The 16,599-nt window shown below is 43.5% G+C and overlaps 1 protein-coding gene across 1 annotated transcript; it reads left to right on the top strand.

Moving 5' to 3' along the window:
* Window positions 1–1,904: 1,904 nt before the first annotated feature.
* On the top strand, window positions 1,905–15,668 carry LOC109471395. The gene is made up of 5 exons (XM_019770683.1): window positions 1,905–7,930; window positions 8,253–8,449; window positions 9,639–10,251; window positions 10,627–10,837; window positions 11,191–15,668. The coding sequence occupies exons 1-5, from the start codon at window positions 1,905–1,907 to the stop codon at window positions 14,977–14,979; spliced, it is 10,836 nt and encodes a 3,611-aa protein (XP_019626242.1). The 3' UTR covers window positions 14,980–15,668.
* Window positions 15,669–16,599: the final 931 nt, after the last annotated feature.

Raw genomic sequence — 16,599 nt, 5'->3', positions numbered from 1 at the left:
CACAAAGTATGCTGACTTTTTCAGTCTGGATAACATAAGATTGCGAAATGTGCATGCACAAGAGTCAAGGAGGCCAACATACAATCACAGTCATCATAATGGTGAGAAATTATGACACAAAAATATACCTTGCAAGTAGTTGAGAGAAAACCTCGCTAGCTCCCAGAACATCTTTTGCTGTGGGATGCACTCTCGTCGCGTCTTCATCGTCTACTGGTGTTGGAACGTTTCTGCTCGCCATGGCGCCGGTTTTATCACTGTCAAAACTGAAAATAAGATACGATCATTGTGACTTCGTTTTCACTTCCGCATTTTGCCCCCCTCCCACTTTTCTAGTTGATGAAAGCAGATGGTTCAAATTAAAACCGCGGCATTGTCGGGAAACAGAGATGGCAAGAAAAACTTGTGAAGAGTTTTCCGGACCCAGAAACATTGGCCTGTACTCGGCAAAGACCTTTGGACGACTTACGTCAGAGAAAAGGCAACTGTTGTTCTGTTGCAGCAGCATCCATTTTTCCCGAAACCCTGGTCCCGCCATCTTTGTTTTGGTCGTCATATGACTGATCATGTGATCATTGATCAAAGTTGCTCACACTGACATGACAGTCACAAATTACCGGCAAATTCGTTTCTAGGGCCATAAAATATATCGAAATCGTTCGCAGAAGTATTATTCCTTTGAAAGAAAGTCGAAATTTTGTCAGTTTTGGAAGAGTCAAAGTTTGACCTTTGACCCAAAACACGTCTCAAGTTCGGAAGGGCGCGTGGTGGTGAGAAAAGTTCGATCAGAAAGTTTCCAAAACAGGTCAAAACATGAGCTAAATTCCCTTGTATTAGAATGAAATCTTGCTAACTACTTAGATAAACACCTGGTTACAACATGATGGTCGTTTTGGAAGACGGAAAAGTTTGTTTTTCTAACCTAAAAACGGGACGTTTTGGATTAGTGATGTGTTATTGTTTCCATGTCCACATGTCCAGCATGTGTCAACATGTTCTGGCTTGTTTAGTCGGTGAATAGTCTATTGTGGCTACTGACTAGCTTCATATTTTTCACTCTACAAAAAAATATCAAGGCATCACTCAGTCATATTTGCTCCCATGTAACGATGTTGTTATGGTTATGAAATTTTAATCATCCGACACAATGGATAAAAGCGATCGCTGTTTTTGTTTAACGGCCGTTACATTATTTGTATCATTGTTATATATTCTTCTTGGTATTTATTTTTTTTTTCTTTCACGCAAACAGCCCGGCCGGGCTCCGGTCTGAAAATGTGACCTTAGCATAACTGAGGCTCTGGTTCTGTCCTTGGTGCTGAATGATTAATCTGTTGTGAAATTCTCTATCAGAAGCTTACTGTGGATCCCAAAACTTTAGGGATGGTTTTATTTTCATTCTAGAGGTGGGAAAGGGAGGTTTTGACAGTGTTTTGAGTTTGTATTCCAACAAATTGTCGTCTAGTAAGGACTGCAAAGAGAAAGAAAACCACTGCAAACTTTCTCATGATTTACGGTATCTGAAGCCTTCATATACTTAGTATCAAAAACACTCTTTATTCATCATTCTAAGGCTATTTAAAGCTTTTTTTTTAAATCAAATATTGGTAATCTGCTCATTACTATCCTGTATAGTAATATAATCTCCAAGCAGATCCTATGGTGGCAAGACAGTATCCTTTGGCCAGAGATAGTGACCATTAGCCACCCTGTATTAAATTTACTGCTCTGGTCTTGCTGCCGTGGGCTCTGCATTGAGAGAAGTGATAATATACATCTCCTGTAACATAAAGTAATAAATATTCATTCTCATCACATCAATGTGTTCTCACTACAGTGAGCTTTCTGCTGGTTGCAAGCTTCAGGTCCTGAATAACAACTGTCCGGTCAGCAACAACACAAACATGGACGTTGTAGATCTATCAGACAAAGACCCAGACTACACAATGGATGGCGACCAGAAAAACGGAGAAGTAGGTTCAGGATGCAACAGTAGTGGTTCTAACGTGCTTCACAGGGAATCGGAAGATGAAACAGATATGCTGTTGTTAATGGAGGTATGGGATGGAAGCCCAGAGGCTGCAGAGCCATCCTCAAGCAGTCCAGGAGAAAGTGTTGCGTCTAGTGTGGATGGAAGACATGCATGTGAAACACAACCTAGTGATGTTATAGGGACATGCCAAACTGTGGATGGAAGTAGCAGTACTCTATCAGACTTGCAGCGTGACAAAGATGGTGTAAGCAAAGTAAAAGGTTCCTATACAGAGGGTAGTGAGAAATCTTCAAAACATGTATCCCAAAATTTCAGCACAAAAGGTGGAGGATACAAAGATAGCTCCTGCAAATCTGGAACTTTGGAAATGATAATAGACCTCACCGAAGAGGAAGAGAAACTATCAGCGCCTGATAATGAAACACAAAGGTTGGTGTGTGGAGCAAGAGGCAAGAATGATCATCAGGAAAGTAACAAGTCAAAGGAACATGTACATGTAGCCAAAAAGCGTAGCATGAAAACAAGAAAACTTGAAGATACTAGCTTGCACAAGTCTGGAGCTTTGGACATAATAGATCTCACTGAAGAAGAAGAAGAACTTGAAGAAAAAGACAAACCCTTGGTATCTGGGTATACTGCACAAAGGGATATGCACGAAACAACAAGAGACAAGAATCATGATTCATCAACAAGTTCAGAGGTGTTCAGAAGTTCTGTGGAACAGTGTGATTTGGAACAAGCGGGTCCTTGTATGATAGACCTGACTGGGTATGATGCAACACGTGACTTAGATGAGGAGGTGGCAGTCATCTTGGACAAAAGCTTGGATCCTTCTATGCAAAATCCAACATCATCTTCTTGCCGTACTGGCTATACAGTCACAATCTCTACCAGTCAACCTAGAATAACCAAACAAGACTCTTCCTTCCATGCCATCACAGAGGATCCGGACACGAGAAGTGCGGCAGATGCAGTGACTAGTAGTGGTTCATTTGATGATGCATCTTCCAGGGACACTGATGCATTTGTACGCACTCTCCTGTGCAGAGAGCCTGGCTTCGACAGCTCTAGTAGCAGCAGGTGTTCCAGTCCTGAATGGGAAGAGCTCACAGCTTTAAATGAAGGAGGAACGGTCAGCTTTAAAGAGACTACTCCCTGTTCCACAGAGCCAAGCAGTTATACACCAGCTATTGAAGAGCTAGATTTAGGGCTCAACAACTATCCTACACGTGTCAATCCATCAGCTTCACCCTACATAAATCCTGACAAAGACTTGGTCAAGGCCAACGATACACAATCTGAGAACAACAACATGGAAAGAAGTGCCTCTCCTAGATCTCTCTCAGGAGAATCTACAAGTAAAGAAAAGGATGAGAAGAAATCTGGCTTACAAGCATTACTGTCCTTAAGGATAAGAGACATAATTTCACCTATAAGTGTTTCCGACTCTGATGAGACAGAATCGACTGACAAACAGAACTTTCCAGACAACTCACCAACGGTACCCTGCATAGTTGTGGATGTAGATACAGGCAAGGCCAATAGCACTCAGGAAGAAGACAACAACCAGGAAAAAATGGCCACCCCTGGACCTCAGCCCTCTGAAGAAACAATGGATAATATAGCAAAAAATGGTAAAACATCAGGTATGGGGACATTACTGTCCTTTGAAATTGCAAACAAAGATGCCAAAGAGACAGAATCGACTGACAAGCAGAACATGGCAGTCCAAATTACAGTTCCGGGCAAGTGTTCTTACAACTCACCAACTTTACCCTGCTCAGATCCAGAGGAAGACAAAGTCAACCGTACACAAGTGAGTGAAGAAGACAACCAAGAAAAGATGGCCTCCCCTAGATCTGGCCCCTCTGAAGAATTGATACATACAAAATCACGTATACAGGCATTGCTATCCTTAAGGATGGAAAACACGGGTGTTTTGGACTCCAAACAAGATACAGAATCCCCTGAGCAGCAGGACTGTTCTGGTACTGCTGCTCCAAAAGATTCAAAAAATGAAGAATGCAGACATCAGTCATTGGAGCAAGAGGTGGCCTTAGTGCTGGCCAACATTTGTGACATAATAAACAGCACCCTGGGAGAAGAAGGATCCTTGGTGAGGCTAGACGATACCTCACAGAAGCATAAAGAAACTCAGTCTGGTTTGGAAGTACAAAACCACAAAGTTGAAACTGTTGAGCAACAGCCATTGAAGACAGAGGTAGCCTTGGTGAGGCTAGATGGTACCCCGCAGAAGCATGAAGAAACTGAATCTGGTTTGGAGGTACAACACCACAAAGATGAGACAGTTGAGCAACAGCCATTGGAGCAAGAGGTAGCCTTGGTGTTGACCAGCATTTGTGACAGAGCAAACAGATTGCCTGTGGAAGAAGGATCCTCAATGAGGCCAGACAAGAAGAATGAAGAAACTGAGTCTGATTTGGACATACAACACCACAAAGATGAAACAGTTGAGCAACAGGAAAACATTGTAGGACGTCACAACCTACTGTCTCATGTTGCTACAGAAATAGATAACAGTACAGGTGTGGATATCATGGAGCTGTATGAAGATGGCACTGTTGCGTTTGAAGCCCAATCACCAGGCAAAGAAAGCTCAACTATAGTGAACATTACACTTTCCCCTGTCCAGCCAAGATCACCTAACAAACCACCTTGTAGTTCACAATCAAAAGCTTTGTGTAAAACCAGTTCTGATGTTTTTGAAGTTGAGAGTACAGAAGACAACAGAGTTGACAAGCAGTGTGCACCAACCAGTTGTTCTGAAACAACACCGTCAAAGGACAGGGGTAATGGAGGTCAAAATAAGGACACGGAAGAAGTTGAAAAGATGGACCAAGGCCACGATGAAAGAGTAGAACTACAAGAACAGGCAGTTACACATGTGAGCAGTGGAAATGAAAACAGCAAGGGAGAGATTGAAAGCCAAAAACCATCAAAACTACTACAAGATGACAAAAGGAAAGCAGACGAGGCAAACAAGGAAGAAAGTAACAATGCCTCATGCAGTCAGACTCTTGGTATGGAGCTACAGAGTGAAAACCCAATAGACAGTTGTAAAGAACCAGGGGAAAAAGATTCACAAGAAGTGAGATGTACTTCAGATTCCTCTCCAAAAGTTCAAAAGATCAAAGACAACACAAAAGAGCCTTCCCAAATTTCAAGCTGCAACAGTTCTGAAGAAAGAACAGAAGCTGAAAGCACAGGAACAGTAAGTGTTCAGTCTCCCCCTGAACTGAACAAGAAGAAACAGGATGCCGTGCCTTTGAAGAAAAATGTTGAGACTCCAACAATTCAGAAGATCATAGAAGACCCTTCAGAAATTGCTAGCAGCAACAGCTCTGAAGAACAAATGGAAGCTGAAACTACAGGAACAGTAAATGGTCAAAGTCAGTCTCCCCTTGAACAAAACCAGAAGAAGCAGGAGGCTGTGCTTTTGAAGGAAAATGTTGAAAATCCAGTTGAAGAGAAACAGGTAGATAGCATTGACTCATCTTCAACAATTCAGATGATCATAGAAGCCCCAGAAGACTTTGCAAAAACAGCAAGCCACAACACCTTTGAAGAACAAATGGAATCTGAACCTACAGGAACAGTAAGTGTTCAGTCTCCCCCTGAACAGCACCAGAAGAAACAGGACACTGTGCCTTTGATGGAAAATGTTGAGACTGCATTTGAAGAGGAACAAGACAACAGTGATTCATCTCCAACAATTCAGACAATCACAGAAGACTCTTCAAAAATTGCAAGCTCTGAAGAAAGAATGGAAGCTGAAAGCACAGGAACAGTAAGTGTTCAGTCTCCCCCTGAACAGCACCAGAAGAAACAGGACGCTGTGCCTTTGAAAGAAAATGAAGAGGAACAAGACAACAGTGAATCATCACCAACAATTCAGACGATCATAGAAGACTCTTCAAAAACTGCAAGTAACAACAGCTCAGTAGAAAGTATGGCAGCTGAAAGCACAGAAACAGTAAGTGGTCAAGGTCAGTCTCCCCCTGAACAAAACCAGAAGAAACAGGACACTGTGCCTTTGAAGGAAAGTGTTGAAAATGCAGTTGAAGAGAAACAGGTAGATGGCAGTAATTCATCTCCAACAATTCAAATGATCACACAAGACCCAGAAGACTTTGCAAAAACAGCCAGCCTCAACACCTTAGAAGAACAAATAGAAGCTGAAACCACTGTGCCTTTGAAGGAAAATGTTAAGACTACAGTTGAAGAGGAACAAGACAACAGTGATCCATCTCCAACAATTCAGATGATCATAGAAAACCCTTCAAAAATTGCAAGTAACAACAGCTCAGTAGAAAGTATGGCAGCTGAAAGCACAGAAACAGTAGGTAGTCAAGGTCATTCTCCCCCTGAACAGCACCAGAAGCAACAAGACGCTGTGCCTTTGAAGGAAAATGTTGAGACTGCAGTTGAAGTGGAACAGGTGGATAACAGTGATTCAACTCCAATAATTCAGACGGTCATAGAAGACCCTCAAGACTTAGCAAAAACGGCAAGCCACAACATCTTTGAAGAACAAATGGAAGCTGAAAGCACAGGACAAGTAAGTGGTCAAGGTCATTCTCCTATAGAACAGAACCAGAAGGAAAATGTTGAGACTGCAGTTGAAGTTGAAGAGGTAGATAACAATGACTCATCTCCAACAATTCAGACAATTAAGGAAGACCCAGAAGACTTTGCAGAAACAGCAAGCCACAACAAATTGTTCTTGGAAGAACAAATGGAAGCTAAACCTACAGGAACAGTAAGTGGTCAGTCTCCCCCTGAACTGAACCAGAAGAAAAAGGACGCTGTACCTTTGAAGGAAAATGTTGAGACTGCATTTGAAGAGGAACAAGACAATAGTGAATCATCACCAACAATTCAGATGATCATAGATGACTCTTCAAAAGTTGCAAGCAACAACAGCTCTGAAGAAACTATGGCAGCTGAAAGCACAGCAACAGTAGGTAGTCAAGGTCAGTCTCCCCCTGAACAGGACCAGAAGAAACATGAGGCCATGCCTTCAAAGGAAAATGTTGAAAATGCAGGTGAAAAGAAACAGGTAGATGGCAGTGATTCAACTCCAACAGTTCAAACGATCATAGAAGATCCAGAACACTTTGCAAAAACATTAAGCCACAACAGCTCTGAAGAACAAATGGGAGCTGAAACTACAGAAACAGTAAGTGGTCAAAGTCAGTCTCACCTTGAACAGAACCAGGAGAAACGGGACGCTGTCCCTTCAAAGGAAACTGTTGAGACAGTCACAGCAGTTGTTGAAGAGGATTTACAGATAGACAACAGTGGCTCATCCACCCTCAACTCACCACTCTGTAAAGACATCGACTTCTCACAGCTGGACGACCTTTCCCCAAACTCCAGCATTGGTGACGCCATACTGGACTTTGTACAACAGGCAAACATACAGGGGGTATTAGGAGAAGAGGACAAAAACACAGAAAGAGATCCTTCTCAGTGTGTAAAAGAAAACCAGGTCCAACAATTGCCAGTAGAATTTGAATCCTGTGATGCACAGAGTGACGCTAACTGCGGGGAGAAACAAAAACTCCAAGACAGCACAAGCGACAACTGTGGACTGAATGAACTGATGGATGAAATCAGCCAGTTGTGTGAGACTAGAGATTGTACGCTCCTACAAGAAACAGAAGAACAAGGAAGCAAGGAACAACACATGCATACAGGCGCGAGACACTGTCCTGTAGTCAGTCAGACTTTTGATACTGAAGAAAAGGAGGAGTCATCAGAAAAAAGTGGCACACAGGGTCTCGATGGGTTTGTGAGACGGGCTGACAACATCAATCAGAATACATGTGTTGAATCATCGGGTGAAGGTCAAAGGTCACTGGATGGAAGGAGAGGAGATGTCCATGGTGCTACCAGCAACAGAAAAGAGAACAGGTAAATGAAGAGAAAAACAGTGCAATATCTTTAAGTTGTTCAACATGGGTAACTTTTGCACATAGTACAAGTTGAAAGAAAAGTTTGTTTCCAAAATTGGAAAAGATATTTAAAAGACTGTGGAGTACTAACAAAAACATACTAAATGTTTCTTTTTTTGCCATAAGAAATACATGGAAATACATTATACAAATACACGGAAATACATACACAGGAGAGTAGTATTTCTTCTGCATTAGCCTGTTCAAAGCCTCAGGTATATTTTTGTCTTTCTGTTTTGATCAGTACTCACAGGTTCTGTTTTGTACCTGTTTGTTTATAGTTCTGTCACCATGGCAACAAGCCGTGGGTCCACGATGGGCCAGGTGAGCCTGTGGGAGCTGATGGATCACCAGGGACCATTCATTATCTACCCCAGCCAGGGAGGGGGAGGGGAGGGAGTCATGTCAGCAGTCAGGAACCAGAGCACACAGCCTGCACCAGCCAGCACCACTACTGATTCACCCACAGTCACACAAGGTAATACTTAGTGAGTCTAAACAGAAATCAGAGATTTCAGTCTTGATGGAGTATTTGTGGTTTTTGTGATCTTCCAGTTCACCCCATTTCACTTGCCTGAGCTTTTGAACACCTGCAATTCTGCCTGTCATTCTTCCCCATCCACGTGCTATCAACCTACTCTGTACAGATAGTCATATTTGATTTAAAAAAGCTTGAACATATTCAAGAGTGTAATGAGCTTTAATCTTACCATTATTACCTTCGCCAAGAAGGTTATGTTTTCAGGGGCGTTCGTGTATGTGTGTGTGTGTGTGTGTGTGTGTGTGTGTGTGTGTCTGTCTGTCTGTCTGTCAACACGATAACTCGAGAAGGCTTTGATGGATTGTCTTGATACTTGGTAGATGGGTAGGTCTTGATGAGACCTCAAAATGATTAGATTTTGGACCCCCTAGCGGCTTGTCATGGTACTGCAGCTGAACTTCCGGTTTTGATATCTCAAGATCCAGACATGCTATGGTGATGAAATTTGGTTGGTAGGTAGCTCTTGTGCTGGGGAAGAAGTGAAGTGAGTTTAGGCCCCCTAGCAGCTTGCTCTAGAACTGCAGGGGGGTTTAAAGGACAAATGTTTAAAAGAGGATAACTCAAGAACCGATTGATGGATCATCGTGATTTTTGGTATGTAGGTAGCTTAAGTGATGCTTGACATAATGATATTACAATTATGCGAATATTGATGTAATTTGCATAATTAATGAGGAAATTCTATAAATCAGCTGCATTCCATGATAGGAAGTTCAAGCTTGTAACATATGTTATTAAGAGCGAGAGAAACACAGGCAAATATTGATTATGCAAATGAAGACTTAATTTGCATAATTAATGAGCAAAATGTTATAATTGCGTAGTGGTAACTGCCTGGAATTTCATACTTGGGGTGTTTGAAAGTTAAGTGAAGGTGAACATAATTAAACATAACTTATTCAAATAAGGACCACATTTGCATAATTTATGAGAAAATGGCATTCTTTGTTAAGATAAGACTGTCTTTTGGTGGAGAATATGATCAACAGACTGATATAATTCATGCAATTGAGGATCCTATTTGCATAATCAGGGTGATTAGTATATTTCTTATTCATAAAGGCTAACATCATTTGGCGAAGGTATGAGATCGTGGAACTCTAGTTCTTTCTAATTTCTTCTCTAGGCATGTCCGGGGTGGGAAATGCAGTGTACTCAGCCCTATCAGCAGTGAATGCAGACTCCACAGGCGGCCAGCAAGACGAAGATGAACCCACAACCATGTTGGACCTGGACACGCACACGGTGACCACCAGTGGCGGCATGGTCCTGAGATCGGGACACGCTACGAATGCCGACCAGTTTGTGGCCCCTAGGGCAACTGTGAATGAAAACCCTAGTGCTCAACAAACAGAGATCGAGAACACCACTCAAACTGGTAATACCTCAGAGGGTAGCAAAGATGGTGAAGGTGAAACTAATGAGGACTGTCCGTCTGAACTTGACCTACAAGTTGGGGTCATGACGAGGGCAAGGGCAAGGAGGCTGCAGCAGCTGCTATTCCTGGAAGAAGCCGCATCAGAAACGGCAACTTCCACGGTTTCTGCTCCAGTTCCGATGACCTACAGTACAGACGGCCACCAAGCCATGCAAACGGGGGAAAGGGAAGCCATCGAGCCTGCAGTGCCTCCGGGAGGCATGGATGCAGTTGCCATGGCAATGATGTGCAGCGGTCTGGAGGATGACGCTCTGGAGGATGTCGCAAGCGGGAGAGAGGCGGCACCTCAAGGTCTGTATCTGTATAGCCAGTATAACCACCCTTCGGCGTAACACACCAGCTTCGCAGGCACGTGGCGCGGCGGCAGCTGGCTACATTACACCTAACCCTTGAACATCTCACTCTAAACATTGTTTAAAGCCATAAAATGGTAATTGCCCCTACTGTACTTGGTGATAGCCAGTTCCACTCTGCAATAGTTCTAGGAAAGAGTTTTTTAAAACTTCAATCCTCTGGTCCTTGAAGGCATAACAGCTATGTCTTGTTCTTTTCTGGACTGGTATTAGGTACACGTACTTCGTAGTTGGTACGTCCACCAGTTTATTTTGTACGTCTGCATAGTCTGGACATTTTTCGTCTGTCTTCCAGTGACACCCACTGTAGGTCAGGGTTCCAGCATGACGAGAGAAGACTTAGTGGAGGGCAGTGCTGCAGGCCAGATCATCCACTGTATCCCCGGGGCAAACGTGACTCAGACCATCAACAGGGCACACCCCGACCTCCTGCCCACCGTCATCACATCCATGTCCAGTCTGGCCGGGCATCACGTCACTTCACTCACCATCCAGGAGCAGGAGTTTCTCTTCCTGGAGGAGATTTCCTACAAGGTGAATAACACAACTGACACAACTAATACAACTAATGCAAAGGAGTGTCCACAGAAAAGCGATTTATTGCCAGTGCTGTTACAAAGCCTTTTTACCGTACTGTTACTGACAATTTCACATATGCAAATAATTACAACTCTAGACCTGTGTAATGTCTAAATCATATTTAGGACAACCCCTGGCCTTGGTTCCAGATTTTCTGTTGTTGTATGCTCTGTGTGGTAATTTCTGTGGTGGCATCCTTACTAGGTGTCCAAACCACTTCATTGTTCTTGGTCAATGAACATGGACTGGTGTATATATGATATATTTGTATGAGTTCTAAATAAACCATTCTACTACTACTACCTCAGGTGTACAACCACACGGTGTCGTACGTCCTGAGCCGCTGCAACCTGCTCCAGATCAGCAGGATACGGTGTAAGGGGCAGTACCTGGAGTTCCTGCGGCCGTACTGCCACTTCATTGACAGGAGGTCCAACCACTGCTACCTCATCAGGACTGAGGATGCAGAGCTGCTGCACCGCTCCTTCCTCAGGCTCAAGAAGAAGGAGAAGACACAGAAAACGGGAAAGAAGAAGAAAGGGAGCGTCTTGCCAAGGTGTGCTCAGTGTGGCCATGAAGAACAACTGAGAAGACGAGGGAGGAAGAGACAGGCAGAAGCAACGGTGTCCGTCAACCCTGAGGAACATCAGGCTGACAGATTGCAGGAAGACGCAGCGGCAGCTGACATACTCCAGAGTGACTTGGGACCTGACAACCTCTTTCCAAGGGGCAGAATGGCTTCCAATTCATGGAACCCTACGTTGATTGGATTTCGTACGGATGCTGCGTGTCAAACACAGGACTGCTCAACTGAGACGGGTGGACAAGGTCTCGAAAAGGAATGCGAAGAGCCTCCAAGGAAACGGCACTGCAGCAGTGTGGTTGCCACAGCTTGTCAGACCACCGAAGAAAGTGAACAGTTAGAAACAGAGGAGAAGTGTTCTTTGATGGAGCAACACTCCAGAGGATTGGCTGCTAGTGAGGAGTCCTCTAGTTCATCTGCTGAAGGACCAAGAAGCTCTTCAAGGAGAAGGCATGAGTCCAGATCATCTGTGGTGACAAGCACTCAAAGCATCAATCTCTTAGCAGAAAGTAGTGCCGACCCTGACGAACAGATGACAACCTTCTACATCACCACCAAGGTGGTGGGAACACGCCTGCAGAAAGTCAACATCTCTGTTCGTAACGACAAGGGAGAAGAGCTGGCTACCACGGAGCAAAGCAGGGACAGTGAGGGTGAACAGGTGAGCAGTGAGGATCAGGGGTACTCGGAAACGATCGAGGAGACACCAGTGAGCCCTGTGGAGGGACTGGGGAGTGGGCAAGAGTTGGAGTACAGTCATGAAGTGGGGAAGGCAGAGGAAGTGACACACTCAGGGATTTCGGAGTTCTGCTTGGAAGAGGAGCAAACTGAAGGGTGTACAACCAGCAGTGACTCTGGTGTCTCGACAAAAACATTGGACAGCATTGAGAAATGCAACAGTTCCCTAGAACAAGATGTTAGTCAGTTAGCTTTATGTATGGAGCAATCTGATCAAGGGATCGCTGAAGGGTGTACAGCTAGCCATGACTCTGGCGTCTCGACAAAAACAATGGACTGTCTTAGCATTGAGAAACACAGAAGTTCCCCAGTATCAGATGTCATGATCAGTCCATCAGTTCCAAGTATGAAGCAAGCTGAAGCTGAGGCTATGATTGAAGGGTGTACAGCTGACTGTGGCGGTGCAACAAAAACGATGGCCAGCAACAGTTCCCTAGAGTCAGATGCCAGTCCATCACCAGTTCCATGTATGCACCAAGATGAAGAAGCATCTCGCAGAGCCGGTGAGGTACTTGAGTCAGATGTCTGTAAGAAAAGGCATGATGCATCGACAGGTGATTTAGAGAAAGACGACATTGAAGACGTATTGAGCATCATGCAGGAATCTGGTATAACAGTTGCAGACAAGCGGAAGGAAGTCCTGTACAACACAAAAGAAGAAGCTGCGCAGGACATGTGCTTGAAACTTGTGATGGAGGATTCAAATGATGTAGAAGAAACAGAAGAGGGTTTAGGAGAAGTCATGAGTATCATGTACGAGAGTGGAATCGACCTTGCAGCAAGTTCTGAGATGGCATTCATGAATGGGGAAGACACTTTGAAAGAGAATTTTTTGTGTGCTAACAAAAGTGTGACCGAGCAGAGTACATCAGAAATCGACATGGAAGATGTTACAAGCATCATGGAAGATTCTGGCATTTCAATGGCTGAGGACGTGATGGCAGAGAGCTGTACGTATCACAAAGCTGACACAAGAGGGACGACTGAAGCAGAAAGCAACCGAGATGTAGCAACACTAGACCAGAACAAGAACAAAGTTGTCCCATCAGAGAAAAACTTAGCCAAGATAGACAAAACTATTGAAGGTTATTTAGAGAAAGAACAGAATGTAGAAGAAGAACTGATGAAGACAGCTGCATGCCAAGATGATACATGGAAGTGTCCTAATCAGAACCATGAAACAGTTGCGGTGGAAGATCAAAGTGCAGAAATTTTGTACACACATCAGAATGGGCCAAAACGTATTGGGCATCTTGTTGTTTTTGATACTGAAGCCATGCCGTCTTTGAGTCCAATTCAAGCAATTGTGGACAGAAAACTCTCTTACTCTGACACCAAAGCCAGCTGCCATGAACCATCTTCCAGCAAAGGAAGTGAGGCATTGGACCAGGCTGTCGAAGAGAGTAATCAGACAATGGAATGCAGCCCTCGTTCACTTAAGCCGACTTTGCACTCCCAAAGGGACAAGGATGCAAAATTACATTCAGAAAGCAGTGGTCCTTCCTCTATTACTCCTGTCCGTATCCCCACAAGCAGCTCTCCCCAACCCTGTATTCCTTCAGAAAACGTTATGTCCAAGAGAAGCAAGTCAGGCTTGATGCCAAACTGCTCGGTCTGCCTGTGGGACTGTTCTCCACTGCTGGTGTCCCACACATCCAAAGGAGGAGCGTTCACGGGCTGGGGCTACCTGTACCCCCACTGGTGCTCCTCTCTCCGGGATGACCCGTGTGTCTACTGCCCTGTCTGCAACGCTTTCTATAACGTGAGTGCGTACCTCGGACACTTCCACGAGAAGCAGGGGCTGGTCGTGCACAGGGGCAGCTACGGGCTGCAGATGGAGTCCAGGCAGGCGACTGGGGCACAGAAGAGGCAGTGGAATGATTTCGCCAAGAGGCACCCTGCAGCCATTAAGGGTTGCGCGACGCCACAGAAGAGGCTACTGACAGCTACCCAGCGTAATGTTGGGAAATGTAGGAGGAAGATAGCTGTCAGATTTACGAAAGTGAAAGGTGGTAAATGGACAGTGTCGTCCTCAAGCAAAGGATGCACTGAGAAAGATGTCTCAGAGGACAAGGCATCAGGTACAGAGCAGCAACATGATAACTTTGCAGAGAACACTGCAGCACTTGCAGCAGAACAACGACCAGCATCTTGCAGAACAAACCAATCTGCATCAGAAAACACTGCGGCAATTGTTCAAGAACAGCAAACAGCATCATACAGAAGAAGCAAATATACTGCAGAAAGCACTGCAGCAGTTGCTGAAGAACAACAAACAGCATCTTGCAGCACAAACAAGAATGCTGCAGAAGACAACACAGCAGATGTTGAAGAGCAGGAGACAGCATCTTGCAGCACGAGCAAACATAGTGCTACAGAAGACACTGCAGCAGTTGCTGAAAGTCTGCAAACAGCATCTTGCAGCAGAAGAGAGTCTGTTGCAGCAGACACACAGGCAGCTTCAGTGGATGCCAATCATGCTAATGGCTTACCAGGACCCATCAGCACTTCAGAAGAGAGCGGTCCATCTGAAGGCAGCAGTAGCTTCTCATCTGCAGTACCAAAGGGGAAACCAAGAGGTAAAAGGTCTGGTGGTCACCCAGGAGGCGGTCAGAATGCAAAAATAGCAAAGACAAGTTCAGACAATGGAAAGAACTCTCCTGTGTTGGATGGAAAGCCAAGAGGAAAGAGAACTGGGGGCAGACCGGGAGGCAACAAGACTTTGCCAATCAGAGAAGGCAAAAGTAAAACAGAAGACAAAAAGTTCCGGCAATAATCAAGGGACAACTGTGAATGATCTTTGGAAATTTTGTCCTATATAGGCCTTGTTTCTGACTTATTTCTTTTCATATTCAAAGTGTGAGATTATAGATCTATATCTAAGAGAGATATATTTTGTTACAAAGAAGTATTTTTTTATGTTGAAAGTAGAGGTAGAACTGAACATGCGGTCATGTTTGTTGTCAGATCATCTCTGTAACAGAGCCCATAGGTACAGTTTATTGAAGAAGGATCATGCGCATTACCAGGCTATCAAATTTTCACATCTGCTTTTCTTTAAACACAGAAGACACTGCAGAAAGTGTAGGTCACAACAATAAGCAAGTATTGTTGCTAGTAGTGTATTTTGTTTGGATGTTTAGTTGTGCATTTAAGAAAAGCATCCAGGTATATTAAGGTTTTTCTTATGGTAGAGTTAGGATGGCAGCAAAGCTTTAAGAAGAAAAAAGTATTGCAAGACAATCTGAAGGAAGCAAAGGGAGGATCATGGACACTGATGAGATGTTGTGCTCAGAAGGATTCTGCATTGACTTAGGAACACCTGTAGGATACCCACAACTCTGAGGATGGAATGCTGGTGAGATACCCACATTTTCATATATAGCAACAAAAGATCTGTTGATAAAACATGTATGTGAGATCTGAAAGAACTCTGTCAGGATACCCAGACATCCTGTTGTTTTATACCACATCAACTCATTTCTGGTTACTCCTTTCATGTTATGTTAGGTATTCTATTGCCTTGTGTTGAGGAATTTGGCCAGTAAACAGAACATTTCTGTGCTAGATATTTCTTTGAACATAACCATTTGATTACATGCAAAAATGGCTTATGTTTACACAGTTTCGACATTTGATCACAAATTTTTCACATAGTCTTAATTTTATTTCAATGCATATATACATGTAGTCTGTAGAGAAGTTCACATTTGTTGTTCTGAACAGTTAGTTGATGTGTAGTTGGTTTTACAACACTCTATTTTAGACATAGTCTTTTGAACTATATTTTTATGAAGAGAAAAGTTATCTATGATGGGTTTTAATTATGATGATCTTAAAAAGCATGATTGTTTTCAATATGTTGGGTGTTTTTAAATTGTTGCAAATCATAGCTGTTATTTTACTATCAAAGTTTTTTGTCTTTTAGAAATATGTTTGTGATTCAAATTATTAACGAATTCTATCCTTTAAGTTTAGCATTTTCTTACAGCAAAGAAAACACATCGATTCAAGTTCTGTTTCGATGACTGGTTCTCCTGTAAAAGATCAATATTTTGTTGTAGTCTTTTTCTTACAACCAGTTGAGACCTTGCATACAGTTTTCTGACAGGAAAAGGGATGCCAACTTATAACCTTTTTATGTTAACATGTTCTATGAAAGATTAAAAAGTGCAGGTCACTACCTGAATGGAGTTGTTACTGTCCACTTCTAAGTTTAAGCATCCCAATACCTGTATAAATATACCTGTTAAACTACAGATTGCTAGAAAGTGCCCACCGTTCCAATGTAATACCTATAGTACCCCTCAGAGGCTTTAGTGCCCCTCTGACAAAGCTTTGTTTCTGCATGATAACCCCAGTATCTCAAGGGGCGTCACTACGTCCCAAGTCACTC

This window comes from Branchiostoma belcheri, unplaced genomic scaffold (assembly GCF_001625305.1).
Source record: "Branchiostoma belcheri isolate BF01 breed outbred unplaced genomic scaffold, Haploidv18h27 scaffold25, whole genome shotgun sequence".
Classification (NCBI taxonomy): Eukaryota; Metazoa; Chordata; class Leptocardii; order Amphioxiformes; family Branchiostomatidae; genus Branchiostoma; species Branchiostoma belcheri.
The sequence above is the reverse complement of the archived record's forward strand: the minus strand, read 5'-3'. Positions and strand labels throughout refer to the sequence as shown.

Excerpts from the sequence above, each read along its gene's own strand:
- LOC109471395 (XM_019770683.1), top strand. The coding sequence starts at position 1,905 with ATGGACGTTGTAGATCTATCAGACAAAGACCCAGACTACACAATGGAT. Across the intron at positions 8,450-9,638 it reads TTCACCCACAGTCACACAAG|GCATGTCCGGGGTGGGAAAT; the intron begins GTAATACTTAGT and ends TTTCTTCTCTAG. Across the intron at positions 10,838-11,190 it reads TGGAGGAGATTTCCTACAAG|GTGTACAACCACACGGTGTC; the intron begins GTGAATAACACA and ends CTACTACCTCAG.